The sequence below is a fragment of the Coregonus clupeaformis genome, unplaced genomic scaffold (genome assembly GCF_020615455.1).
Source record: "Coregonus clupeaformis isolate EN_2021a unplaced genomic scaffold, ASM2061545v1 scaf0353, whole genome shotgun sequence".
NCBI lineage: Eukaryota > Metazoa > Chordata > Actinopteri > Salmoniformes > Salmonidae > Coregonus > Coregonus clupeaformis.
Window position 1 is genome coordinate 193774 of NW_025533808.1, and position 27558 is coordinate 221331.

The following is a 27558-nucleotide window of genomic DNA, read 5'->3' on the forward strand; positions in this document are numbered from 1 at the left end:
AGTGGCCGGTGATTTTAATGCAGGAAAACTGAAATCAGTCTTACCTCATTTCTACCAGCATGTCACCGGTGCAACTCTAGATCACCTTTACTCCACACACAGAGACACATACAAAGCTCTCCCTCACCCTCCATTTGGCAAATCTGACAATAACTCTATCCTCCTGATTCATGCTTACAAGCAAAAACTTAAATCAGGAAGTACCAGTGACACACTCAGTACAGAAGTGGTCTGATGAAGTGGATGCTAAGCTAGAGGACTGTTTCACTAGCACACACTGGAATATGTTCCGGGATTCATCCGATGGCATTGAAGAGTTTACCACAGCACCGGCTTCATTAATAAGTGCATCTACGACGACGTCCTCACCAGTGGAGGCTGGTGGGAGGAGCTATAGGAGGGCAGGCTCATTGTAATGGCTGGAATTAAATAAATGGAACGGAGTCAAACATGTGCTTTCCATATGTTTGATATGCACCATATCCTGAAAAAGTCTGAATCCAGATAAGGCATTTAGACATATATGATTTTGGGATTACTCCGCATATCACAAATGGAAATGTCCTATGGACTCATTCAATATCCTGAGATATGTGACATCCTATTTTCTCTCTTCGTGTTGACAAATACTGACTGTATACATTGCATATCTGTTTTCTCAGCACATTCAAGATATGAAGCTATATTGATTCCAGATATGCTTCTCTTGGCTGAGGTCCATATCCGGATCTTCATATGCTATAGCATGATTTCTGATGCATTTCTAAGTTTTCAGCACACGCTAAATAATTTGACAAATATGAAATATATATTTATTTCATGCACAAATCATTTTTGGATTCCCTCTGGATATCATAAATGGTATGGCAGGATATTGACTCATTAGATATCCTGAGATAGGCATATGTGGACATCTTATTTTCTCTATATGATGACAAATATTGACAGTAGGCCTACAAAGTATTTTTTCTCAGCACATACAATGCATATGCTCTTGACAGAGGTCCATATCAGGATCTTGATATGCATTTTCATATGCTAAATTAGGAACATTTCTGATGCTTATTTCAGGACATGCTCAATAATTTGACAAATATTAAACCATATCATTCTTTCAGACACTAGCTATAATTTTGATATTGCCTCTGGATAAAGGCACGCACAAACCGCAAACTAAATTACTATAACTGGTAGCCTAGCAACAAGAATCACATATTTTCTGCTGTGGAGTTCCAACTGTCATTTTTGAATTTGGGCGCAACAAATGAGTGTGTAAAGGGTGTGTGGTCAAACTGACAACTGGATAAACAAAGAGGTGAGAAGCTGTTCAGAAAATACCTCAAAGAAGTTAACGCTAAAGTGAGTAGCTAATTTAGGATGTTTTAGTTATCTTAGTAACTAGAATGAAGAACGTTAGCTAAATTTGGTCAGCAGCAGTAGCAAGCTAGGCTTGATAGGCGGGTAAAAGCTAACTGGTAGCCTAGCAAGCTGACAAATAACAAAATTGCCTTCTAAAAAAACATTTTTACCCCCTATCAAGCCTCAAGGTGACAGCTAACGTTTTAAAACGTTTAGGCAGATTTTGTATTACTGGTCAATATAAGCTAGCTAGCTAACTAGTGTGGGGATCTATTTTCTTATAACTAGATGTGATGCCTAGCTTAGAAAGAATGCATTAATGATTAAACATAATAGGTTTGTACTGTACTGATATACATTGTTTAACATAAGCTGTGATTAATGTGAGGAATGTTAGGGAGTAGGGTGAGACAGACTTGTGATTCTCACATACACACACTGCCTCTTTGTTGAACCGTCCAAGGACGTAGGTACAAAGAGTATAGTTAGGGTGGGAAAGTACAGGGAAACTGCAAAAGTGCTGACTTGGGACAAGTTGTGATGATAACAACTTATGCCTGGCAACAGTGAAACGCCAAGGGACTGGGACCAGCCTGTGCGCCAACGATAGGCTGAGTAAGTCTAAACCACGCTCAGTCTCTACTCTGATAGTTCCCGCTCCCTGCTGGCCTATCTCTGTCAGAGTATTTGAAGAAGAACTTAGAACAATGGATCAGTTCTCTGAGTGCCCTGCGTGGTATTTCAGTGGACCCGTATATACGAACATCATATTTACCATTGAAGTGTTTTGCATTAATTAAAATACTAATCTATTTTAGAAGACGTGTATTGACCTCTTTTTGTTCCAATACCAGATTTGAATTGACGCAACTTAACACTAGCAACTTGGCTAGCTAGCTAGCTTGTTCCAGTTAGTTTTCTCGTCATGAATGAAGCAGGTAGAGTAGCTACCTTGTGGTATGGTTATGTGAAAGGATAATATTTTCTTGCAATATTGACACAATTTCGATTTATGATTTATGCATTGAGAGTTTGGAGTGGATCACAGACCAAATAATACCACCGAGCAGTGTCTAGACTGCGAGGGACCACCGCTGGCGACCCAATCTGCACCCATCGCATCCATTGTCAAAATCAAACAGGGCAGGCAGGGTTATTGAGGGTGTGCAACTTTTAATTTCTGTTAAATAAATAAAATACATTTTTAGCAAAGATTGGCCTACGTTTGCATCTTTACAGAAAATACAGTATGTGTTGTGATTGGAGCTCTGGATTTGCTATGCAGCATTTTTTAAACAGAAATAGCAGAGATATGCTTTGGAAATAGCAACTTGGATGAAATATGACGATGTTTGCCTTTCTGTGTCTTGCATAGCCTACTACTGAATATGGTGCAAATGAACGCTCAGATATGTCACCTTCATGTGAAGAACCACGATGATTTTCGGCGCCTGAACAGGTAAAATAATTTGGGCGCTGGACATGTCATGAGTCGGATTTAGCACATTTTCGATCAGACATACGAGGATGAATATTACATTATGTAAGGAAATCTATTGAATTTTTTTTTTTTTTTTTTTAAATACGGTCACGTAAATGATCCGGTAATGACTACAGATATTAGGCTTAGGCTGTATCCAGTTTGTCATACCGACCTTGTGCCATACCGGGATATTCAGTAATACTGGCACTGAACACAAGGGGCGCTGTTGTAATCTGAAGGTTAGCAATGCTAACAAGTAAATGTAACATCCAATAGAGACCGCTAACTAAATGCTAACGAGCGCATTGCGAACATTTTATAGTCTCTGACCTAAAGTATTTGTAGGACAGACATCTCAGCTCATCAAGTTATACAACTAACTAAAAAATGCTACTCACAGTTTGCTGCATGCACAAAACAAATATCAGACAGCAGTATCCAGGAGGAGATTCTCTGCTGTTACCAAGCTAAACTTGATTTTGGAAGAAGCGAACCACTTAGCTCGATAGCTAAATAGCTACTAAATTAGCAAACCAAATGCACAACTGCAGAGCATTTAGCACATTTTAGACAGTTAATAGTTATAGGATATTTAGCTGCAAACATTTAATTGTGAAATCTATACTGTAACTATACTGAAAAAATATATAAACGCAACATGTAAAGTCTTTGTCCCATTTTTCATGAGCTGAAATAAAAGATCCTTGAAATTTTCCATACGCACAAAAAGCTTATTTCTCTCAAATGCTGTGCAAAAATGTGTTTACATCCCTGTTAGTGAGCATTTTTCCTTTGCCAAGAAGCTGATTAAACAGCATGATCATTACACAGGTGCACCTTGTGCTGAGGACAATAAAAGGCCACTTTAAAATGTGCAGTTTTGTCACAACACAATGCCACAGATGTCTCCGGTTTTGAGGGAGCAAGCAATTGGCCTGCTGACTGCAGGAATGTCCACCAGAGCTGTTGCCAGAGAATGTAATGTTCATTTCTCAACCATAAGCTGCCTTCAACATCGTTTTACAGAATTTGGCAGTACGTCCAACCTGCCTCACAACCGCAGACCACGTGAACCTCCACATCCGGCTTATTCACCTGTGGGATCATCTGAGACCAGCCACCCGTACAGCTGATGAAACGGAGGAGTATTTTTGTCTGTTATAACGCCCTTTTGTGGGGAAAAACTTATTATGACTGGCTGGGCCTAGCTCCCCAGTGGGTGTGCCTGGCTTCCAAGTGGGTGAGCCTATACCCTCCCAGGCCCACCCACGGCTGCGCCCCTGCCCAGTCATGAATTGAATTTCAATTGACTGATTTCCTTATATGAACTGTACCTCAGTAAAATCGTTGAAATTGTTGAATATTGTGTTTATATTTTTGTTCAGGATACATCACCTGGCATGTGCTGCACAACAGTGAGTGACCCACAACGCTCCGGTCTGTCATAGTTGGGTGTTTGGAAACAACCGGGACTACCGGTAAGATTCATAATGAAATATTATGTGATAGGTAAAATGAAGAACTCAATCTTCTTTATCTCCTAAATTATTTCACAAGTTGACTGCAGGTATTTTAATTTAATAGTTAACGGTATTGAAAAACCATCCTGTGGCTATTTCCAAATACCCCGATAAACGGTATATACGGTATACCGCCCAAGCCTAACAGATATGATACATTTCAGAAAATATGTGGATTCGTTCATGCCTTAGTATAAAGGCTTAGAGTATGTCAGCATGTTGACACATACCCTTTCCGGAGTTAGAATATTCTACAAATATGTAAGCGGGTGCACGCGCATCAGGTGCGTGTCTTGAACATATCTCACCCCAGATATCTCCCTGGACCTCATTCTGAGGTCCGGATTGGATGCATGTAGAAACTGCCCCATTACGGAGAATATCCTAGCTCTGTATATGAAATTAAGGACATGCGTATCTGGAGCATGTCTACTCCTTATATCTAATAAAATGTCAGATATCCCGAAATATATAGATAAAGACATCCCCGGATATTGACCCTTTCTGCCCAGTGACGTGAGTAAGCACTTTAAACAGGTTAACATACACAAGGCCGCAGGGCCAGACGGATTACCAGGACGCATACTCAGAGTATGGTCTGACCAGCTGGCAAGTGTCTTCACTGACATGTTCAACCTCTCCCTGACCCAGTCTGTAATACCTACATGTTTCAAGCAGACCACCATAATCCCTGTGCAAAAGAACGCCAAGGTAACCTGTCTAAAAGACTATCGCCCCGTAGCCCTCACATCTGTAGCCATGAAATGCTTTGAAAGGCTGGTCATGGCTCACATCATCCAAGACACCCTGGACCCACTCCAATTCGCATATCGCCCCAACAGATTCACAGATGATGCAATCTCTATTGCACTCCACACTGCCCTTTCCCACCTGGAGAAAAGGAACACCTACGTGAGAATGCTGTTCATTGACTACAGCGCAGCGTTCAACACCATAGTGCCCTCCAAGCTCATCACTAAGCTAAGGACCCTGCACTGAACACCTCCCTCTACAACTGGATCCTGGACTCCCTGACGGGCTACCCCCAGGTGGTGAGGGTAGGCAACAACACATCCCTCACGCTGACCCTCAACACAGGGGCCCCTCAGGGGTGTACTCCCCGTTCACCCACGACTCCAACACCATCATTAAGTTTGCCGACGACACGACGGTGGTAGGCCTGATCACTGACGACGATGAGACAGCCTATAGGGAGGTGGTCAGAGACCTGGCAGTATGGTGCCAGGACCACAACATCTCCCTCAACGTCAGGAAGACAAAGTAGCTGATCGTGGACTACAGGAAACAGAGGGCCAAGCACTCCCGCATTCACATCGACGGGGCTGTAGTGGAGTGGATTATGGGTTCCTCGGAGTCCACATCACTAAGGACAAATCATGTTCCAAACACACCCAACACAGTCGTGAAGAGGGCATGATAATGCCTCTTCCCCCTCAGGAGGCTGAACAGATTTGGCATGGGCCCTCGGATCCTCAAAAAGTTCTACAGCTGCATCATTGAGAGCATCTTGACTGGCTCCCTGTCATCCAGGATCTCTATACCAGGCGGTGTCAGAGGAACGGCCCAAAAATAGTAACAGACTTCAGCCACCCAAGTCAGACTGTTCTCTCTGCTACCTAACCCTAACCCAAGTCTGGGACCGAAAGGCTCCTGAACAGCTTCTACCCCAAAGCAATAAGACTGCTGAACAGTTAATCAAATGGCTACCCGGACTATTTTCATTGACCCCCTCTTTTCTTTGCACTGACTCTCTTACACTGGCTGTGGACCCCAGGAAGAGTAGCTGCTGCCTTCGCAAACAGCTAATAGGGATCCTAATAAAATGCTGGCTGTATGCACACTCACTGGACTCATACTACACTAACATTCCGACGCACACACATGCATATTGACGCCACACACACACACACACACACACACACACACACTCACACAGACACACTTTCACACTCTTCACATACGCTGCTGCTACGCTGTTTATTATCTATCCTGATTGCCTAGTCACTTTTACCCCTACCTACATGTACATATTACCTCAATTACCTCGTACCCCCTGCACATTGACTCGGTAAAGGTACTTATTTTATATAACCTTGTTCTTTTATTGTGTTATTACTTCCTTTTTTTATTTAGCAAATTTGTCTTACTTTTTAACTCTGCATTGTTGGCAAAGGGCTCGTAAGTAAGCATTTAGCAGTAAAGTCTACACCTGTTGTATTCGGCGCATGTGACAAATAACGTTTTATTTGATTTGATGTGGAGCCAGCTAAGCATGGGCGGAGACTGAGTGGGTTAAAATTATTGGCAAGTAAGCCACGAAGCACCAAAGTCAGGGGTTCAGGAAAAGAGCTGACTGGAGGTCAAGTGGGGCTGAGGAGCATTAATGAGTTTTGGACAAATACCCGTCATAAGCCCATCCCCTCTTTCCATCTCTGCCCATAGCCACATTTTGTCCTTGAGTGCAAAGGCGTGGAGTGCAGTTGCTCATGCAGAAAGGATTACTCAGCACTTCTAAAGGATGATAGTCTCTTTTTGCCTTTCTTGCCGCCCCCCTTTGTTCTACCTCAACATCATAGTTGGTGCTGGCCCCATAGAAATAGAATGAGTGTTATTCTAATTATATTCTAAATTCTATTTATATTGCTGGCCCACCCTGTGCAGGACACTGTCTCTTACCAACGCACGTTCTGAGGGTCAGGAGCATAGCTCACACTCCAGTTGTAGATGTGGAGACTTTCACTGAACTGGGATGACCTGGGCTCTTGGCGGCATGTGCAGCCATGGCATTGGCAGGCATTGAAGTCCTTTAGGATTCTGTGAAAAGTGGTAAATGGCAGGGAAATTGGGTAGGCTAAACAAGCTTTTATTAAATTTGGCATTTGGTGATGGCACTGATCTACTGAGGCATTTTGAAAGACCATCCTGATCACATATAGCAGAGCATGCATGTACAAACAAACACATACACCACACAAACATCAAATTATGTCGAGATCGACTCACATTGCAGTCATGGCCTCATTCTGGAAAGTGACGAACGCCATGCCAAGAGGTTTGGTGTTCACCTTCTCTTTCTCCTTTCTGTACTCCTCCTTCAGTTTGGCCTCCCGCTTAGTATAGAAGCTCACCGCCTCTTCCTGAAATACAATGACAGATTATACTTGACATAACATTGCACAGTAGTTTAATTTGCACATCCCTAAAGGTACAGCCTAATAAATGTGATGGTTTTCTGGGTGTCCAACCTGCTCACAGCCTTTGATGACACAGCAGCAGAGGTGGCCACAGGGCTTGGGGTTGATCATGGTGGGCATGTGCTCTTTGGCCATGAGATCAGTGAAGAACTTTAAACTGCGCTCTGTCTTCTTCCTGTGAGGCGACACACACGCGGACACAAAATTCATATTGAGAGCTCTGCACGTGGTGCACACATCAACGCACAATCCTGCACACATGCATGGTGACATACTGTACGTCCATACAATCTCATCAGAGCAGTACATACACTCGCAAACATGCATATACACGCTCACACAACAGACAAAGTAAGGCTCAAGGCTCAAGTGAGTGCATTTCGACCCATAACTTTGGCACTCAATACCAGTAGCACAGAGGATTTCTCCATCCACTGGAGATCAATAGTGTTTAGCACCAGTGGGCGAGTAGGAGGAGATCAAAATGGCCGCTGCTGAGTCATCAAGGGCAACTTCTGTCATCAGAACTCACTGACCTAAAGAATATGGCCTCTCTCCTCCAATATCTTATAGGTCACACAGATAACATGTTTTTGCAACAGTGTCCATAACTGTGACTAACTTTAAACAAAGTTGTTCGTCTACAGGGTTGGGTAGGTTACTTTCTAAATGTAATCTGTTACAGTTACTAGTTACCTATCCAAAATTATAAATCAGTAAAGTAACTTTTGGATTACCCAAACTCAGTAAAGTAATCTAAGTTTAGGCATTAACTCCGAATGGTTAAGGTAATGATTAAGGTTTGGGATAGGCTTAAAACAAAAATTTCAAAAACAACTTTCTATCGCTGGTTTCGAACATGCAACCTTTGGAACCAGAGGCAGATGCTGACAAAAACAACTTTCTATCACTGGATTCAAACATGCAATCTTTGGAACCAGAGGCAGACACCCATCCACCATCCCCGTTCACAACACCCTAGCAAAACCAAAGCCTACTTGATGGTAACAGCGCTCACTGTTGCCCCTAGTGGCTGGTTTCCACGTCATCTCCCGACGTCCTCAGACATGGATGGATGTTGAATACTGACTTGTATCACGGGTGAACTACCTGTTCAAGATATAGGATTTTCAAGAAGCAAAGTGTAACTTGCCACATCACTGTATTAACAGTGAACTAATGAAGAAAATACCCAAATGTAGTTTGAGTGGATTATTCCTTGAAGAGGCATTAGAAGACAAAAAGGATCCATCAAACACATTTGGTGTGTCATCATAGTGGTCTCGGACTTCTGGTCAGACTCGCTCGTGTGGAACAAACTTACACTTGCGTTAATTTTTTCCAATGCTGAATTGAATGTCATTGAGAAAACAGAAAGGAGTTAATGTATTTTTTCGCAAATCATCGTTTCTGCATTTAAATGTAATCCAAGAAGTAAACATGTAACAGTTACTTTCTAAATGTAATCTGTTACAGTTACCTATCCAAAATGATAATTAGTAACGTAATTTTTGGATTACCCAAACTCAGTAAAGTAATCTAAGTTTAGGCATTAACTCCGAATGGTTAAAGTAAGGGTTAAGGTTTAGTTATTCCTCATGTCCCATACGTAAAAATGTATGCACACATGACTGTAAGTCGCTTTGGATAAAAGCGTCTGCTAAATGGCATATTATTATTATTATTATTATGTAGTTACTCCCCCAACCCTGCGTCTCCATATACAATTCAAACACTATTTTATGGACCTTACACTTGCCTTGACCCATTTGTTGAGCGTGAGGAGGTAATTCATTTAATTAATGTAATATCTCTACGTCTGGTCAACAATTTTATGCTTTTGGGTGCTTTTTGTCTCCTTCAAAAAGGCAGGAATAAATTCCACCTGGAGTTCTTCTACAGTAACTACAGATGTAGGATCTTAATTAGACCTGTATTGTCGCAGCAAAATAATCCTGCAGAAACAGGATTTTAACGTTTAGTCCATCGTGTTGCTTGATCGCTGGTCAAAATGAGGCTACGTGTAAAGTGGAATACGGATAATATAACCATGTGTTAGTGCGGGTTTTCAGTGAATTTATGTAAATCACTCATCTGCATTGCAGCACGGGCAAATCTCAGCAACAAAAGTGTGATCAAATTAAAATCCTGTAGTAAAGTAATATTTATCATATAGGCTAGATAATATATACCTCACATGACCCGTGATAAGACTATGTAATTAGCCTATTTAAATGTTTTTCTGACTCCATAAAGATTATTTAGCAAAATGCAAGCAACTATAGTTGAGTTACAGTAATAGGCTATCAAGAAAGGTCTGAGTTGTCAAAGGCAAAAATATGTAATATCATTGTAAAATAAATGATTCAATTATACAAGGCATAAGCTTAAGTTACAAGGCATTATTCTAGGCATGATCAGACAGGGAATGAGAGAGAAGTCATGACTTGTGCCATGTCCCGTAGCTCTTGGGGGAGACAGAGACAGAAAGACAGTGTATATTTCACCAACGCAGGTCAGGAACAAAGAGAAAGAGACAATGAATCTAAGAGCTTTTTATAAGAATCTGACTTGTTTGGATTCAAAATCTGAGTTGTTGACCAATAGCATTACTGTTGCGTTAACTTCCAATCAGATATCAGACCCACAGGATATAAAGACAACGGAACCTGTTTCACAGAGGTGTGATAGAATGAGGGATGTGGAGAGCAACACAGACAAGGCTGAATTCTTAAGACAACACAAAGGAAATCTTCGCATACAGTGTAAAGAGTCACTTCGGGGGCTAGGCTGCACCTGCAATCCTAAATCTGTACCATTTTGTCAAGCACTGCCATTTTATGTAGAGGGGGTTGGATATGTTGGGGGCTGAAATTGTGATGAAGCATTCTAAAGGAAAGTGAGATTGAACACAATTGGTGAACAGCAGGTAAAAGGTCTCACCTCTCAGCATTCAGGGACATGAGTTTGGCTACGTTGTAGCAGATTCGAGCATCCAGAACAATGCAGTTCTCATAGGCTTGTCTGTGTGACAATGGCAAGAAAACAAAACAGAACAATTACCATTACCATAAAAAATTGTACCGAATATATACCGATGTTCAGTATATAGAATAAGTTGAGCTACACCTCCAATATTAGTACACTAACATGTGTCTATCAGTGAGTCACCTTGGTTTTACATTTCATTTGAGCATTTCTAAATTATAATTCAGATGGGGAACAATTTCATCCGTGGTGTCTTCAAGGTAAACGGGGGAACTTACACAATCATTCACTGTCAGAGTTCTATTTTGACTGGGCCTAAAACAGCTGTGCCTGTATTCCAATGTGCTTGGGTTTAATCCAGAACAGGAGATTGACTGGTACAATATGCTGACAATGCAATCTTAACCAGTGGTGGAAAAAGTACCCAATTATCATACTTGAGTAAAAGTAAAGATTCCTTAATAGAAAATGACTCAAGTAAAAGTGAAAGTCACCAAGCAAATTACCACTTGTGTAAAAGTCTAAAAATATTTGGTTTTAAATATACTTAATTATCAAAAGTAAATGTAACTGCTAAAATATACGTAAGTATCAAAAGTAAAAGTATAAATCATAAAAAAATATATATATTAAGCAAACCAGACGGCACGATTTTCTTGTTTTTTAAATGTACGGATAGCCAGGGGAACACTCCAACACTCAGACATCATTTACAAATGAAGCATGTGTGTTTAGTGAGTCCGCCAGTTCAGAAACGTAGGGATAACCAGGGATGTTCTCTTGATAAGTGTGTGAATTATACAATTTTCCTGTCTTGCTAAGCATTCATGGGCGTCAGGGAAAATGTATGGAGCAAAAAGTACATTATTTTCTTTAAGAATGTAGTGGAGTAAAAGTTGTAAAAAATATAAAATAGTAAAGTACATATACCCCAAAAAACCACTAAGTAGTACTTTAAAGTATTTTACTTAAGTACTTTACACCACTCATCTTAACTCACTTCCCACATACAGTGCCTTCAGAAAGTATTCATACCTCTTGGCTTATTCCACATTTTGTTGTGTTACTAACAGAATAAAAAACGGATTAAATAGATTTATTTTCTCACCCATCTATCTATACACAATAACCCATAATGACAAAGTGAAAACATGTTTTTAGAAATGTTTGTAAATGTATTGAAAAAGAAATACAGTACCAGTCAAAAGTTTGGACACACCTACTCATTCAAGTGTTTTTCTTTATTTTTTACTATTTTCTTCATTTTAGAATAACAGTGAAGACATCAAAACTATGAAATAATACATATGGAATCATGTAGTAACCAAAAAAGTGTTAAACAAATCAAAATAAATTTTATATTTGAGAGTCATCAAAGTAGCCACCCTTTGCCTTAATGACAGCTTTGCACACTCTTGGCATTCTCTCAACCAGCTTCACCTGGAATGCTTTTCCAACAGTCTTGAAGGAGTTCCCACATATGCTGAGCACTTGTTGGCTGCTTTTCCTTCACGCTGCGGTCCAACTCATCCCAAACAATCTCAATTGGGTTGAGGTTGGGTGATTGTGGAGGCCAGGTCATCTGATGCAGCACTCCATCACTCTCCTTCTTGGTCAAATAGTCCTTACACAGCCTGGAGGTGTGTTGGGTCACTATCCTGTTGAAAAAACAAATGATAGTCCCACTAAGCCCAAACAAAATGGGATGGCGTATTGCTGCAGAATGCTGTGGTAGCCATGCTGGTTAAGTGTGCCTTGAATTCTAAATAAATCACTGACCGTGTCACCAGCAAAAATCTTCACTGTGGCGCAGGTCTCAAAACACAGCGTGGAACCAAACTAAAGCAAGTCTCTTCAGAAGTGGCTTGCACAGCGAAGACTGCACTTGAAGAAACTTTCAAAGTTCTTGAGTAGGTGAGTCCAAACTTTTGACTGGTACTGTAAGTATTCACACCCCTGAGTCAATACTTTGTAGAAGCACCTTTGGCCGCGATTACAGCTTTGAGTTGTCTTGTATCAGCTTTGTACATCTGGATTTGGGGATTTTCTTCCATTCTTCCTTGTAGATTTTCTCAAGCTCTGTTGAATTAGATGGGGAGCGACATTGAACAGTAATCTTCAAGTATTTCCACAGATTTTCAATAGTATTCAAGTCTAGGCTTCGCCTGGGCCACTCAAGGACTTTCACATTCTTGTTCAAAAATCCATTCCAGCATTGCTTTGGCTGTATGCTTGGGGTCATTGTCCTGTTGGAACGTAAATCTTTGCACCAGTTTAAGGTCGTTTGCACTGTGAAACAGGTTCTCATCAAGGATTTGCCTGTATTTGGTTCCATTCATTGTTCCCTCTATCCTTACCAGTCTCCCAGTCCCTGCCGCTGAAAAGCATCCCTATAGCATGCTGCTGCCACCACCATGCTTCACAGTAGGGATGGTGTTAGACAGGTGATTAGCTGTGCCAGGTTTTCTCGAGACATAGTTCAATTTTGGTCTCATCAGACCACATAATCTTTTGCCTTATGCTTATGGACAACCAGCTGGGTAGTTCCATATTTTTTCAATTTACCAATGGAGACCACTGTGCTCTTGGAAACGTTCAACAATCTAGAAATGGTTTTGTATCTTTTGTAGTGGACATTTTTAGTGTCCTTTGTGTCTCTGCAAATGCGCGACTACGTGTAGCGTATTGTTTCTTGTTATTGTGTTAGGATGTTCTGTGACTTCTCTCAGGGAAGGGACTGATTGAAGAACAGAAAGAAGGAAACACACTGTTACTTTGGCCCAACGCCTAGAAACTGTGTGTGCAAGGTCATGATCAGCCTATTGCACCCTGAGAGCAGAGACGCCTAGTTTGTGCATGAGTATAAAGAGTGCTGAAGGCAGAGCATCCCTTCAGAGCTTCTGACAGACTTGTACTTTGAGTATTACGTTTGTTGTAACCTCTCCGGCCGTGATAATAAAGATATGTTGATTAACTTTGACTTTGAGTCCTTAGTGGTGAATTTCCACGACACCTTCCCCAGATATACTGTACACCTCATCACAATTCAATCTCGGATATCTACGGGCAGTTCCTTGGGACCTTATATAAACAGGAGTGTTTCTTTCTGAATTATGTCCAAACAATTGAATCGGCCACAGGTGGACACAATCAGGTTGTAGTAACAGCTCAAGGATGACTAAGGAAATTGGATGCACCTGAGCTCAATTTGGAGTGCCCTAGCAAATGGGTGTGAATACTTATGTCAATTAGATATTTCTGTATTTCATTTTCAATACATTTGCAAAACTTTCTAAAAACATGTTCTCACTTTGTCATTATGGGGTATTGTGTGTGGATGAGTGAGATTATAATATTTTTAATCCATTTTGAATTCAGACTAACACAACAAAATGTGGAATAAGTCAAGGGGTATGAATACTTTCTGAAGGCACATACAGTGGAGTCCGAAATTGACACCCTTGATAAAGATGAGCAATAATGACTGTATAAAATCAAAAACAAATCAAATACTGAGCTATATATTATGCTAAAACAATTATTAAGGATCCCCATTAGCTGCTGCCAAGGCACCAGCTACTCTTCCTGGGGTCCAGCAAAGTTAAGGCAGTTATATACAATTTAAAATATTACATTTCATAACACTTTACCCAATACATTTAGTTTGTTTCCTCAGGCCACTACTCCACTATCACATATTTACAATACAACATATATGTGTATGTGTGTGTAGAGTGTGTGTCTTATGTGTATGTGTGTCTGTGCCTGTGTGTGGGTGTGTGTGTGTGTGTCTTTACAGTCCCTGCTGTCCATAAGGTGTATTTTAATCTGTTTTTTAAAAATCTGATTCTACTGCTTGCATCCATTACCTGATGTGGAATAGAGTTCCATGTAGCCATGGCTCTATGTAGTACTGCGCGCCTCCCATAGTCTGTTCTTGACTTGGGGATTGTGAAGAGACCTTTGGTGGCATGTCTTGTGGGGTATGCATGGGTGTCCGAGCTGTGTGCTAGTAGTTTAAACAGACACCTCTGTGCATTCAGCATGACAACACTTCTTACAAAAACAAGTAGTGATGAAGTCAATCTCTCTTCCACTTTGAGCCATGAGAGATTTACATGTATATCATTAATGTTAGCCCTCCGTGTACATTTAAGGGCTAGCCGTGCTGCCCTGTTCTAAGCCAATTGTAATTTTCGGAGGTCTCTCTTTGTGGCACCTGACCACACAACTGAACAGTAGTCCCGGTGCGACAAAAATAGAGCCTGTAGGACCTGCCTTGTTGATAGTGTTGTTAAAAAGACAGAGTAGCGCTTTATTATGGACAGACTTCTCCCCTTCTTAGCTACTGTTGTATCAACATGTTTTGACCATGACAGTTTACAATCCAGGGTTACTACAGCAGTTTAGTCACCTCAACTTGCTCAATTTAAACATGATTTATTACAAGATTTATTTGAGGTTCATGGTTTAGTGAATGATTTGTCCCAAATACAATTATTTTCGTTTTTAAAATATTTAGGACTAACTTATTCCTTGCCACCCATTCTGAAACTAACTGCAGCTTGTTAAGTGTTGCAGTCATTTCACTCGCTGTAGTAGCTGACGTGTATAGTTTTGAGTCTTCCGCATACATAGACACACTGGCTTTACTCAAGGCCAGTGGTATGTCATTAGTAAATTAAGGGGCCTAGACAGCTGCCCTGGGGAATTCCTGATTCTACCAGGATTATGTTGGAGAGGCTTCCATTAAAGAACACCCTCTGTGTTTTGTTAGACAGGTTCTTTCTCCACAATATAGCAGGGGTGTAAAGCCATAAAAGACTATGATCGATGTCGTCAAAAGCCGTACTGAAGTCTAACAAAATAGCTCCCACAATCTCTATCATAAATTTCTCTCAGCCAATCAGTCATTTGTGTAAGTACTGTACTTGTTGAATGTCCTTCCCTATAAGTCTGTGGTAAATATGTTTACAGTAAAATAGCATTGTATCTGGTCAAACACAATTTTTTCCAAAAGTTTACTAAAGGTTGGTAACAGGCTGATGGGTCGGCTATTTGAGCCAGTAAAGGGGGGTTGACTATTCTTAGGTAGCGGAATTGCTTTTGCTTCCCTCCAGGCCTGAAGGCACACACTTTCAAGTAGGCTTAGACTGAAGATATGGCAAATAGGAGTGCCGATATCATCAGCTATCATCCTGAGTAATTTTCCATCCAAGTTGTCAGACCCTGGTGGCTTGTCATCGTTGATAGACAACAATAATTTTTTGTTTTATAACAATACAATTGCTCAGAGAAAGATATTTTGTATAACAAGTAATATTTTTTCTCTCAAAAAGGTAAGTGTCAAAATTATTGACACCCCTAAATATTCTTATAAATAAAGTAGTAAAAAGTGTAGTATTTGTTCCCTTATTCCTAGCATGAAATGACTACATCAAGCATGTGACTCTACAAACTTGTTGGATGCATTTACAGTTCATTTTGGTTGTGTTTAAGATTATTTTAGCCCAATATAAATTAATGGTAAACAATGTACGGTGTCATTTTGGAGTCACTTTTATTGTAAATAACAATATAATATTTTTCTAAAAACTTCTACATTAATGTGGAAGCTCCCATGATTACAGATGATCCTGAATTAATCGTGAATAATGATGAGTGAGAAATCATACCCCCAAGACATGCTAACCTCCCCTGTTATTGGTCATGTTTAGAAACATATGTTTAGACATTATTCTATTCTTATTTACAATAAAAGTGACTCCAAAATGACAATACATTACTTACAGTTGAAGTCGGAAGTTTACATACACCTTAGCCAATATATTTAAACTCAGTTTTTCACAATTCCTGACATTTAATCCTAGTAAAAATTCCCTGTCTTAGGTCAGTTAGGATCACCACTTTATTTTAAGAATGTGAAATGTCAGAATAATAGTAGAGCGAATGATTTATTTCAGCTTTTATTTATTTCATCACATTCCCAGTGGGTCAGAAGTTTACATACACTCAATAAGTATTTGGTAGCATTGCCTTTAAATTGTTTAACTTGGGTCAATCGTTTTCGGGTAGCCTTCCACAAGCTTCCCACAATAAGTTGGGTGAATTTTGGCCCATTCCTCCTGACAGAGCTGGTGTAACTGAGTCAGGTTTGTAGGCCTCCTTGCTCGCACACACTTTTTCAGTTCTAACCACAAATGTTCTATAGGATTGAGGTCAGGGCTTTGTGATGGCCACTCCAATACCTTTACTTTGTTGTCCTTAAGCCATTTTACCACAACTTTGGAAGTATGCTTGGGGTCATTGTCCATTTGGAAGACCCATTTGCGACCAAGCTTTAACTTCCTGACTGATGTCTTGAGATGTTGCTTCAATATATCCTCATAATTTTCCTTCCTCATGATGCCATCTATTTTGTGAAGTGCACCAGTCCCTCCTGCAGCAAAGCACCCCCACAGTATGATGCTGCCACCCCCGTGCTTCACGGTTGGGATGGTGTTCTTCGGCTTGCAAGCCATCCCCTTTCTCCTCCAAACATAATGATGGTCATCATGGCCAAACAGTTCTATTTTAGTTTAATCAAACCAGAGGAAATTTCTCCAAAAAGTATGATCTTTGTCCCAATGTGCAGTTGCAAACCGTAGTCTGGCATTTTTATGGCCGTTTTGGAGCAGTGGCTTCTTCCTTGCTGAGCGGCCTTTCAGGTTATGTCAATATGGGACTCGTTTTACTGTGGATATAGATACTTTTGTACCCGTTTCCTCCAGCATCTTCACAAGGTCCTTTGCTATTGTTCTGGGATTGATTTGCACTTTTCGCACCAAAGTACATTCATCTCTAGGAGACAGAACGCGTCTCTTTCCTGAGCGGTATGACAGCTGCGTGGTCCCATGGTGTTTATACTTGCGTACTATTGTTTGTACAGATGAACGTGGTACCTTCAGGCGTTTGGAAATTGCTCCCAAGGATGAACCAGACTTGTGGAGGTCTACAATTATCTTTCTGAGGTCTTGCTTGATTTCTTTGGAGTTTGAAGGTAGGCCTTGAAATACATCCACAGGTACACCTCAAATTGACTCAAATGATGTCAATTAGCCTATCAGAAGCTTCTAAAGCCATGATATCATTTTCTGGAATTTTCCAAGCTGTTTAAAAAGGCACAGTCAATTTAGTGTATGTAAACTTCTGACCCACTGGAATTGTGATACAGTGAATTATAAGTGAAATAATCTGTCTGTAAACAATTGTTGGAAATATTCCTTGTGTCATGCACAAAGTAGATGTCCTAACCGACTTGCCAAAACTATAGTTTGTTAAAAATAAATTTGTGGAGTGGTTGAAACACAAGTTTGAATGACTCCAACCTAAGTGTATGTAAACTTCCGACTTCAACTGTACCATTCATTTATATTGGGCACAACATAATCTGAAACACAACCAAAAGGAACTACAAATGCATCCAAAAAGTTTGTAGGGTCACAAGCTTGATGTAGTCACAGCATGCTAGGAATATGGGACCAAATACTAAACTTTTGACTACTATATTTATAAGTCTTTAGTGGTGTCAATCATTTTCACCCCTAACTTTCTGAGAAAGAAAATGTTACTTGTTAAAGAAAATCTCTTTCTCTGAGCAATTTTATTCGTGTAAAATAATATAATTTCCCCTTTTTTGCATACAATATAGCTCAGTATTTGAATTATTTATTTTATACAGTCATTATTTCTCATCTTTATCAATGATGTCAATAAATTCGGACCCCACTGTATAATATACCACACATGCAGGTGCAAGCCAATGCCTTGCTGATGCCTGACAATAAATGAAACCAGAGAAACGCTTACTCAAAGTGTTGTTTTATGTGGACCTCTTCGGCATATTTGGAGATCCCATTGATAAATAAAGTGCGTTTCACCTGAAAAAGAGCATATGCCTTGATTTATGACTGCTAAAAATTTTGTTTTTACTGTACATCAGAACTATTACATTCCAAATGTTCCTATAGTAGCCCACTGATTAAGGGACATTGCATTCATCTGAATTTGTCTAAGCTGGATAAATAAAATAAATCAACTTTACCAGGTCGTCCTCCTTGTAATGCATCTTGGACGTGTGTCGTCTCATGCTGTACACAGTCAGAAGCAGGTATATGAACGCAAACAAAGTGTGGAGCCACAAGAGGTTAGTCCTGAGAAAACGCAGAAGAGATTTGATAAGTCAACACTAACACTTGATAACTGTGGACCTACACATCCTAGTGGGCAAACATTTGGGTTGGAATGTCATATTGATATAATTTTCTAGTTGTAAACTGGTTTTCTGTTTATTTATTTAACCCTTATTTTACCAGGTAAGTTGACACATTCTCATTTACAGCAATGACCTGGGGAATAGTTACAGGGAAGGTCAGACTACAACAACATGAAGATGTATTTTTCATGATGTCATTAAGACGTCAAGGAAAGACAGTATATTGTGGTTGTTATCTGGTCAGATAAGCAGATGACAACCAATAAGTAATTTTTTTGCTGGTTGTTTAAAATATTTAAAACATTACAACCAATCATCTGATCATGATGTACCAAAATACTTACTAATAAAGTCACTGCAACCAGTTTTGCCTGCTGGGATTTTCCGTAACTACCATCATTCTTTCTGTTCAAATAATGCCATTGGTTTAATAACCAACAAAATAACAAAAGCGTGTTATAAAAAATGTACCAACCCAGACTTCAGGTTTGCTATAGTGGTCCGCCCAAAGCTGTATGCATTATTTTCTGGTGACAAAAAGAAAACACTGTTATAGACATTTACTTGTGACATTTCCATTTAAGTATTTATATTATCTGTATTTAGATATCTGTTGGTCAATTTAAATAATACTTTCTTGTAGCAATTTAGCTATGATAGTCAACGTAGATAAAGTCGTCTGCAGAAGAATACAACCTAACAGCTGAGATACACTACATGGCCAAAAGTATGCGGACACCTGCTTGTCGAATATCTAATTCCAAAATGGACATTAGCATGGAGTTGGTCCCCCTTTTGCTGCTATAACAGCCTCCACTCTTCTGGGAAGTCTTTCCACTAGACGTTGGAACATTGCTGCGGGGACTTGCTTCCATTCAGCTACAAAAGCATTAGTGAGGTTGGACACTGATGTTGGGCGATTAGGCCTGGCTGGCAGTCGGCGTTCCAATTCATCCCAAAGGTGTTCGATGGGGTTGAGGTCAGGGCTCTGTGCAGGCCAGTAAAGTTATTCCACACCGATTTCAACAAACCATTTCTGTATGGACCTCGCTTTGTGCACTGGGGCATTGTCATGCTGAAACAGGAAAGGGTCTTCCCCAAACTGTTGCCAAAGTTGGAAGCACAGAATCGTCTAGAATGTCCATTTTGGCATATCATAACCCCAAAACAAGGACTCATTGATCCATGTGTTTTTGTTGTCATAGGAGATTTTGTAAACTAACTGTACAATGGAGAGCAGATATGCTACTTCTATGTGCAAATCTGATGGAATACGACTTCCTTCATATTGTTCCATTGTAAAAAAATAATAATTTGAAGTCACATCATTTATATACAAAGTCTCACATGACAACAAAAAATATGTGTGTCTTTAGCTTAAGGTGATCTCATTAATAAGGGATTTATAAGGTAAACAAGAGGTACATCTCGTTAATAGAAATGAAGGGAAATCTGGCACACTCACCCAAAAGGTCTCCAGAAAAGTTGACTGGCAGGACGATGCCCACAGACAGAACCCCAACAACCACCAGCTGGCCAATGATGTGGCGCTGGAAGGAAAGGTAATGCACGGCGTCCTCACCACACTTCTCCCGGATCTCCTCGTCCCTAGGTGGGGTAAGGGCAGGAGAAGTGGGTTAACTTTTGGAGTATAAGTTGAGCCCCATTTACACAGAGACAAGAACCTTCTTTTTTAACTTTTTGACCTTATTTTTGGTTAAAGGGGTAGGGGTTACATGTTTTTTCATTTTAAACCACCAAAAGCCCAGACTGAGACCAAGTCATGTGCAGACCTGGTATAACTAGTTTTAACTACACTGCTCAAAAAAATTAAGGGAACACTTAAACAACACAATGTAACTCCAAGTCAATCACACTTCTGTGAAATCAAACTGTCCACTTAGGAAGCAACACTGATTGACAATACATTTCACATGCTGTTGTGCAAATGGAATAGACAACAGGTGGAAATTATAGGCAACCCCAATAAAGGACTGGTTTTGCAGGTGGTGACCACAGACCACTTCTCAGTTCCTATGCTTCCTGGCTGATGTTTTGGTCACTTTTGAATGCTGGCGGTGCTTTCACTCTAGTGGTAGCATGAGACGGCGTCTACAACCCACACAAATGGCTCAGGTAGTGCAGCTCGTCCAGGGTGGCACATCAATGCGAGCTGTGGCAAGAAGGTTTGCTGTGTCTGTCAGCGTAGTATCCAGAGCATGGAGGCGCTACCAGGAGACAGGCCAGTACATCAGGAGACGTGGAGGAGGCCGTAGGAGGGCAACAACCCAGCAGCAGGACTGCTACCTCCGCCTTTGTGCAAGGAGGAGCAGGAGGAGCACTGCCAGAGCCCTGCAAAATGACCTCCAGCAGGCCACAAATGTGCATGTGTCTGCTCAAATCAGAAACAGACTCCATGAGGGTGGTATGAGGGCCCGACGTCCACAGCTGGGGGTTGTGCTTACAGCCCAACACCGTGCAGGACGTTTGGCATTTGCCAGAGAACACCAAGATTGGCAAATTCACCACTGGCGCCCTGTACTCTTCACAGATGAAAGCAGGTTCACACTGAGCACGTGACAGAGTCTGGAGACGCCGCGGAGAACGTTCTGCTGCCTGCAACATCCTCCAGCATGACCGGTTTGGCGGTGGGTCAGTCATGGTGTGGGGTGGCATTTCTTTGGGGGGGCCGCACAGCCCTCCATGTGCTCGCCAGAGGTAGCCTGACTGCCATTAGGTACCGAGATGAGATCCTCAGACCACTTGTGAGACCATATGCTGGTGCGGTTGGCCCTGGGTTCCTCCTAATGCAAGACAATGCTAGACCTCATGTGGCTGGTGTGTGTCAGCAGTTCCTGTAAGAGGAAGGCATTGATGCTATGGACTGGCCCGCCCGTTCCCCAGACCTGAATCCAATTGAGCACATCTGGGACATCATGTCTCGCTCCATCCACCAACGCCACGTTGCACCACAGACTGTCCAGGAGTTGGCGGATGCTTTAGTCCAGGTCTGGGAGGAGATCCCTCAGGAGACCATCCGCCACCTCATCAGGAGCATGCCCAGGCGTTATAGGGAGGTCATACAGGCACGTGGAGGCCACACACACTACTGAGCCTCATTTTGACTTGTTTTAAGGACATTACATCAAAGTTGGATCAGCCTGTAGTGTGGTTTTCCACTTTAATTTTGAGGGTGACTCCAAATCCAGACCTCCATGGGTTGATAAATTTGATTTCCATTGATAATTTGTGTGTGATTTTGTTGTCAGCACATTCAACTATGTAAAGAAAAAAGTATTTAATAAGATTATTTCATTCATTCAGATCTAGGATGTGTTATTTTAGTGTTCCCTTTATTTTTTCGAGCAGTGTATGCTTTGTGGAAAGTCAACATTTTGTTGGGAGGAACAAATAGTTTGTTTGGAGGTGACTGCAAATATTTGAATACAGATCCCTCCAAATAGTTAATTTTTCTAAACTATTTGAATACAGATCTCAGAAAGTAACAGTTTTTAAAACTATGTGAATACAGATCTGAGAAAGCAACTACTTTTCTGTTTTTATACACCTCAGGAAGTGACTTATTTTCAAAAACTATTGGATTGGGTGCCTTCAACTAATGGCACGGCTGTATCTGGAACTGCTGTATCTGGAACTGCATGTTGCAGATAGAAATATATGAATAGAGCACATACAATTTCTTATACTATTCCAATCTATCCGACAGCAGATCATATTTGATCTACACAATACATTTATATCTGAAACTTCTCTAAATGTACATTCTACTGAATGTCCATTGCCCCAGGTGTAGATAATCAAGTCAAACCAATGTTGTACAGATAAGTATAAACAAGTTGTGACGCTCAACTACTGTATGACTATCAACATGCCACTGAAAAGGTCGAAAGCTGCAATTGATTTTATGATACCTGAAAATACTGCAGAGACATTCAAAGCCATTTGCAAACAGCAAGATGGATGCTTAGCAAAAACAATTTTGAACCCCTTTTTCCATCTGAGGGTAAGTGTGCTTGTTTCAAACACACTATAACCATCTTTAAAGGGACAGTTTACACAGAATATAAACTAACATGATTTTCAACCTACCTTGGCTGTAGTTGATTCAAGAAGGCAGTTCTTACATTATTTCCCCTTTCGACATTTAATAGCCAGATTTTGTTAACATTAAACTGTTCTTATGCCTGTGTAATAAAACAAATTACTTTTGGAGCAACATTTTATTAGCATGTTGTTAAATAACACTTTGATAATTGCATAGCAATGAGCTGAGAGTTTTAATAACTATGGTATTACTCTATTATGCACTTATAAAACAATTTACAAAGTCCTACGTAACACCAATGTTGCTATTGTAATAATCAAAGTAACTACACATGTATAAGAACTTAAGGTTATACAGTAACACTTGACATCATGTCTCACTCATTATGAAAATATATTTGTTAGTCATTTAGAAATTGCAAAAGTGGTCTAATCTAATGTTGAGATGATTCTATGTCCCTCATGTATTTATTTCTAGGTGATATATTAAGATTCTTATCTGAGAGCCCTCCAAACCATGTGTTAATGATCAAATATTATTTGTTTTTCTGAGACCTGTATTTGATCAGCAAAGAAAATAATTGCCTTTGAAAACTCTATTTTTGAAACTCTATATTCGACTACCTAGAGTATTTGAAAAGTTGGTATTTTAAAATAAACTACAAAAAACAAATTATTTTCTGCCCAGGTCAGTTTTTTACTGTCTGTGGGAATTGAGCTGTGTTTTTTGCAGGTAAATTCATTAACACTTGCATTGTTAAAGACCATTATAATTTGAATTTCAAATAGCCCCCATGGTTTAACAACCCAGCCCTTCCAAATTGCCGGTTGTGCACTGAAATGTACAAAAGGGGATACACCCCCCAAAATTGTTTTCAAGGGACTGTTTAAAAAAGGTCATTTACCCTCTTTAAAAAAATGGTGTAAGTAAATGTATTGTTTGTGGGGAACGTAAAAACTGTATTAGATTACAGTATTGGATTTTTATTTTATTGAACCTTTATTTAGGCATGGAGTCCCATTGATACCAATATCTATTTTTCAAGGGAGCCCTGCATGACAAGGCCAAGCAATTACACAATCAAAGAAGGACCATAGGAAACACAAAGTGGAGCGGGTCGAGAGTTAAGTTCCTTGGTGTCCACATCACCAACAAACTATCACGGTCCAAACACACCAAGACAGTTGTGAAGAGGGCACGACAGCACCTTTTCCCCCTCAGGAGACTGAAAAGATTTGGCATGGGTTCCCAGATCCTCAAAAAGTTCTACAGCTGCACCATCAAGAGCATCCTGACCGGTTGCATCACCGCCTGGTATGGCAACTGCTCAGCATCTGACCGTAAGACGCTACAGAGGGTAGTGTGTACGGCCCAGTACATCACTGGGGGCAAGCTTCCTGACATCCAGGACCAATACACTAGGCGGTGTCAGACGAATGCCCAAAAAATTGTCAAAGACTCTAGTCCACACAAGTCAGACTGTTCTCTCTGCTACCGCACAGCAAGCGATACCAGAGCGCCAAGTCTAGGACCAAAAGGCTCAATAACAGCTTCTACCCACCAAGCCATACGACTGCTGAACAATTAATCAAATGGCCACCCAGACTATTTACATTGAACCCACCCCCCTTTGTTTTTACACTGCTGCTACTCGCTGTTTATTATCTATGCATAGTCACTTTACAAATTACCTCGACTAACCTGTACCCCCGCACATTGACTCGGTACCGGTACCCCCTGTATATACCCTCGTTATTGTTATGAAATTTTCTTGTGTTACTTTTTGATGTTATTTGATTTTTTGACTTTAGTTTATTTGGTAAATATTTTCTTAACTCTATTTCTTGAACTGCATTGTTGGTTAAGGGCTTGTAAGTAAGCATTTCACAGTAAGGTGTTGTATTCGGCGCATGTGACAAATAAAATTTGATTTGAAAAGACAAAAAACAATCATAAAAAACAACTCCATTCCACAGTGAAGAGGTACCTCTACCAACAATCTGAATTGCCTGAAAGGCACCAATGCGTCCAACTGTAGGGTATTCTGAAGTTTCTTCGCACATCACTTATAGAACAAACTAAAAGCAGCTTTAACTAGTAACAGAAGGAATTTCCAAAAGTTAGTCATCTCTGCGACAGGATATGGTAACTCATACTTCTACAGTGAGGAGAAAAAGTATTTGATCCCCTGCTGATTTTGTATGTTTGCCCACTGACAAAGACATGATCAGTCTATAATTTTAATGGTAGGTTTATTTGAAGAGTGAGAGACAGAATAACAACAACAAAAATCCAGAAAAACGCATGTCAAAAATGTTATGAATTGATTTGCATTTTAATGAGGGAAATAAGTATTTGACCCCTCTGCAAAACATGACTTAGTACTTGGTGGCAAAACCCTTGTTGGCAATCACAGAGGTCAGACGTTTCTTGTAGTTGGCCACCAGGTTTGCACACATCTCAGGAGGGATTTTGTTCCACTCCTCTTTGCAGATCTTCTCCAAGTCATCCCGAGTGGAGCAGTGGTCTAAGGCACTGCATCGCAGTGCTAGCTGTGCCACTAGAGATCCTGGTTCGAATCCAGGCTCTGCTGTAGCCGGCCGCAACCGGGAGACCAATGGGGCGGCGCACAATTGGCCCAGCGTCGTCCAGGGTAGGGGAGGGAATGGCCGGCAGGGAGGTAGCTCAGTTGGTGTTTGCAACGCCAGGGTTGTGGGTTCGATTCCCACGGGGGGCCAGTATGAAAATAAAAAAGAATAATGTATGCACTAACTGTAAGTCGCTCTGGATAAGAGCGTCTGCTAAATGACGTAAATGTAAAATTAAGGTTTCGAGGCTGACGTTTGGCAACTCGAACCTTCAGCTCCCTCCACAGATTTTCTATGGGATTAAGGTCTGGAGACTGGCTAGGCCACTCCAGGACCTTAATGTGCTTCTTCTTGAGCCACTCCTTTGTTGCCTTGGCCGTGTGTTTTGGGTCATTGTCATGCTGGAATACCCATCCACGACCCATTTTCAATGCCCTGGCTGAGGGAAGGAGGTTCTAACCCGAGGGAGATTGACAGTTCTTTTGTGTTTCTTCCATTTGCGAATAATTGCACCAACTGTTGTCACCTTCTCACCAAGCTGTTTGGCGATGGTCTTGTAGCCCATTCCAGCCTTGTGTAGGTCTACAATCTTGTCCCTGACATCCTTGGAGAGCTCTTTGGTCTTGGCCATGGTGGAGAGTTTGGAATCTGATTGATTGATTGTTACCTGTATAAAAGACACCTGTCCACAGAAGCAAACTGAGATTAGGAGCACTCCCTTTAAGAGTGTGCTCCTAATCTCAGCTCATTACCTGTATAAAAGACACCTGGGAGCCAGAAATCTTTCTGATTGAGGGGGGATCAAATACTTATTTCCCTCATTAAAATGCAAATCAATTTATAACATTTTTTTACATGCGTTTTTCTGGATTTTTTTGTTGTTATTCTGTCTCTCACTGTTCAAATAAACCTACCATTAAAATTATAGGCTGATCATTTCTTTGTCAGTGGGCAAACGTACAAAATCAACAGGGGATCAAATACTTTTTTCCCCTCACTGTATAGGTTAGTTACAATGTTAGGTAATACGGGAGTTTTAGCAAAAGGGCTTTATAAATAAACAGAATGAAATGTTTTGACCTACGCAATGTCAAAGAGGGCCAGCCTACTTAATGATAGGGAATGCAGTGATGAGTGCAAAACCTGTTGCCTGTGATAAAACAAAGTGCACTGCATCTAACGGCTTTAATGAAGTGGCAGCTGCAACAATGTAGATGATGTCACCATAGTCTAGGACTGGTAGGAACGTCGACTGAAAGATCTGCTTTCTACAATTAAGTCAGAGTCATGACCTATTTCTATAGAAGTCCAGTTTTATTCTCAGCTTCTCAGTTATCCAAATGCCCAGATATTTGTACGCTGAGATTTTGTAAGATGCTTACATCTTTAGAGTCATTGTAGAGCGCTCTAGAAAACAACATATCCTTTGTTTTTCCCGTATTTTAATACACATTTTAGGTCAATTCGTATATTTTTGTAATACAATGAAAGCAGTCTGTAGGTCAGCTAGAGCCTGGTCCACGGTGGAGTAGAATACGCAACAGTATCATCGGCATACTGGTGCAGTTTACAATTATTCACTGGCAAACCAATATTGTTAATGTAGATAGTAAAAAGTATTGCACCAAGAATCAGCCCTTGCGGAACACCTTTTGTTATATTAAGGAAACTTAACTGAACACTATAGATATACATTGTGTTAGATCTGTCAAGTCGTTTTTAAAGGAAAGGTTCACACATTTTGAATGTTATATTGTTTCTGTGCATTTCTGTTCTATCGATTCCCTGGGTTTCATGTGTATCTGAGTTATTGGCGTTCAAGCAGGCAGACATGGGATGCAGCAGAGATGGTGCTATATCCTGGTCTAAATCCAGACTGATGAACATTCTGGATACATTTCATAGATAAGATCATAGCTGAGAATTAATGAAGGATTCTAATATTTTTGCTAGGCAAGAATGTTTTGAAATAGGGCGATAGTTATTTATCACTGTTTGTTCTTATCAGAGGTGTGGTCTTTAGCACATTTAAAAAAAAACATTTTTAGTCATTTAGCAGACGCTCTTGTCCAGAGCGACTTACAG

The 27558-nt window shown here is 40.5% G+C and overlaps 1 protein-coding gene across 3 annotated transcripts in view; it reads right to left on the minus strand.

Annotated features, from left to right (window-relative positions):
• LOC123484548 (CSC1-like protein 2) overlaps positions 1 to 27558 on the minus strand; it is a 97642-nt gene that overhangs the window by 19968 nt on the left and 50116 nt on the right. For all 3 annotated transcript variants that reach the window (XM_045215019.1, XM_045215018.1, XM_045215017.1), the window contains 8 exons: positions 20285 to 20427; positions 19295 to 19346; positions 18649 to 18757; positions 18414 to 18484; positions 10521 to 10601; positions 7629 to 7752; positions 7387 to 7520; positions 7060 to 7197 (listed from right to left, as the gene is read on the minus strand). In XM_045215019.1, coding sequence (XP_045070954.1) covers positions 7060 to 7197; positions 7387 to 7520; positions 7629 to 7752; positions 10521 to 10601; positions 18414 to 18484; positions 18649 to 18757; positions 19295 to 19346; positions 20285 to 20427 — 852 coding nt within the window. The remainder of the gene's footprint in view (positions 1 to 7059; positions 7198 to 7386; positions 7521 to 7628; positions 7753 to 10520; positions 10602 to 18413; positions 18485 to 18648; positions 18758 to 19294; positions 19347 to 20284; positions 20428 to 27558) is intronic.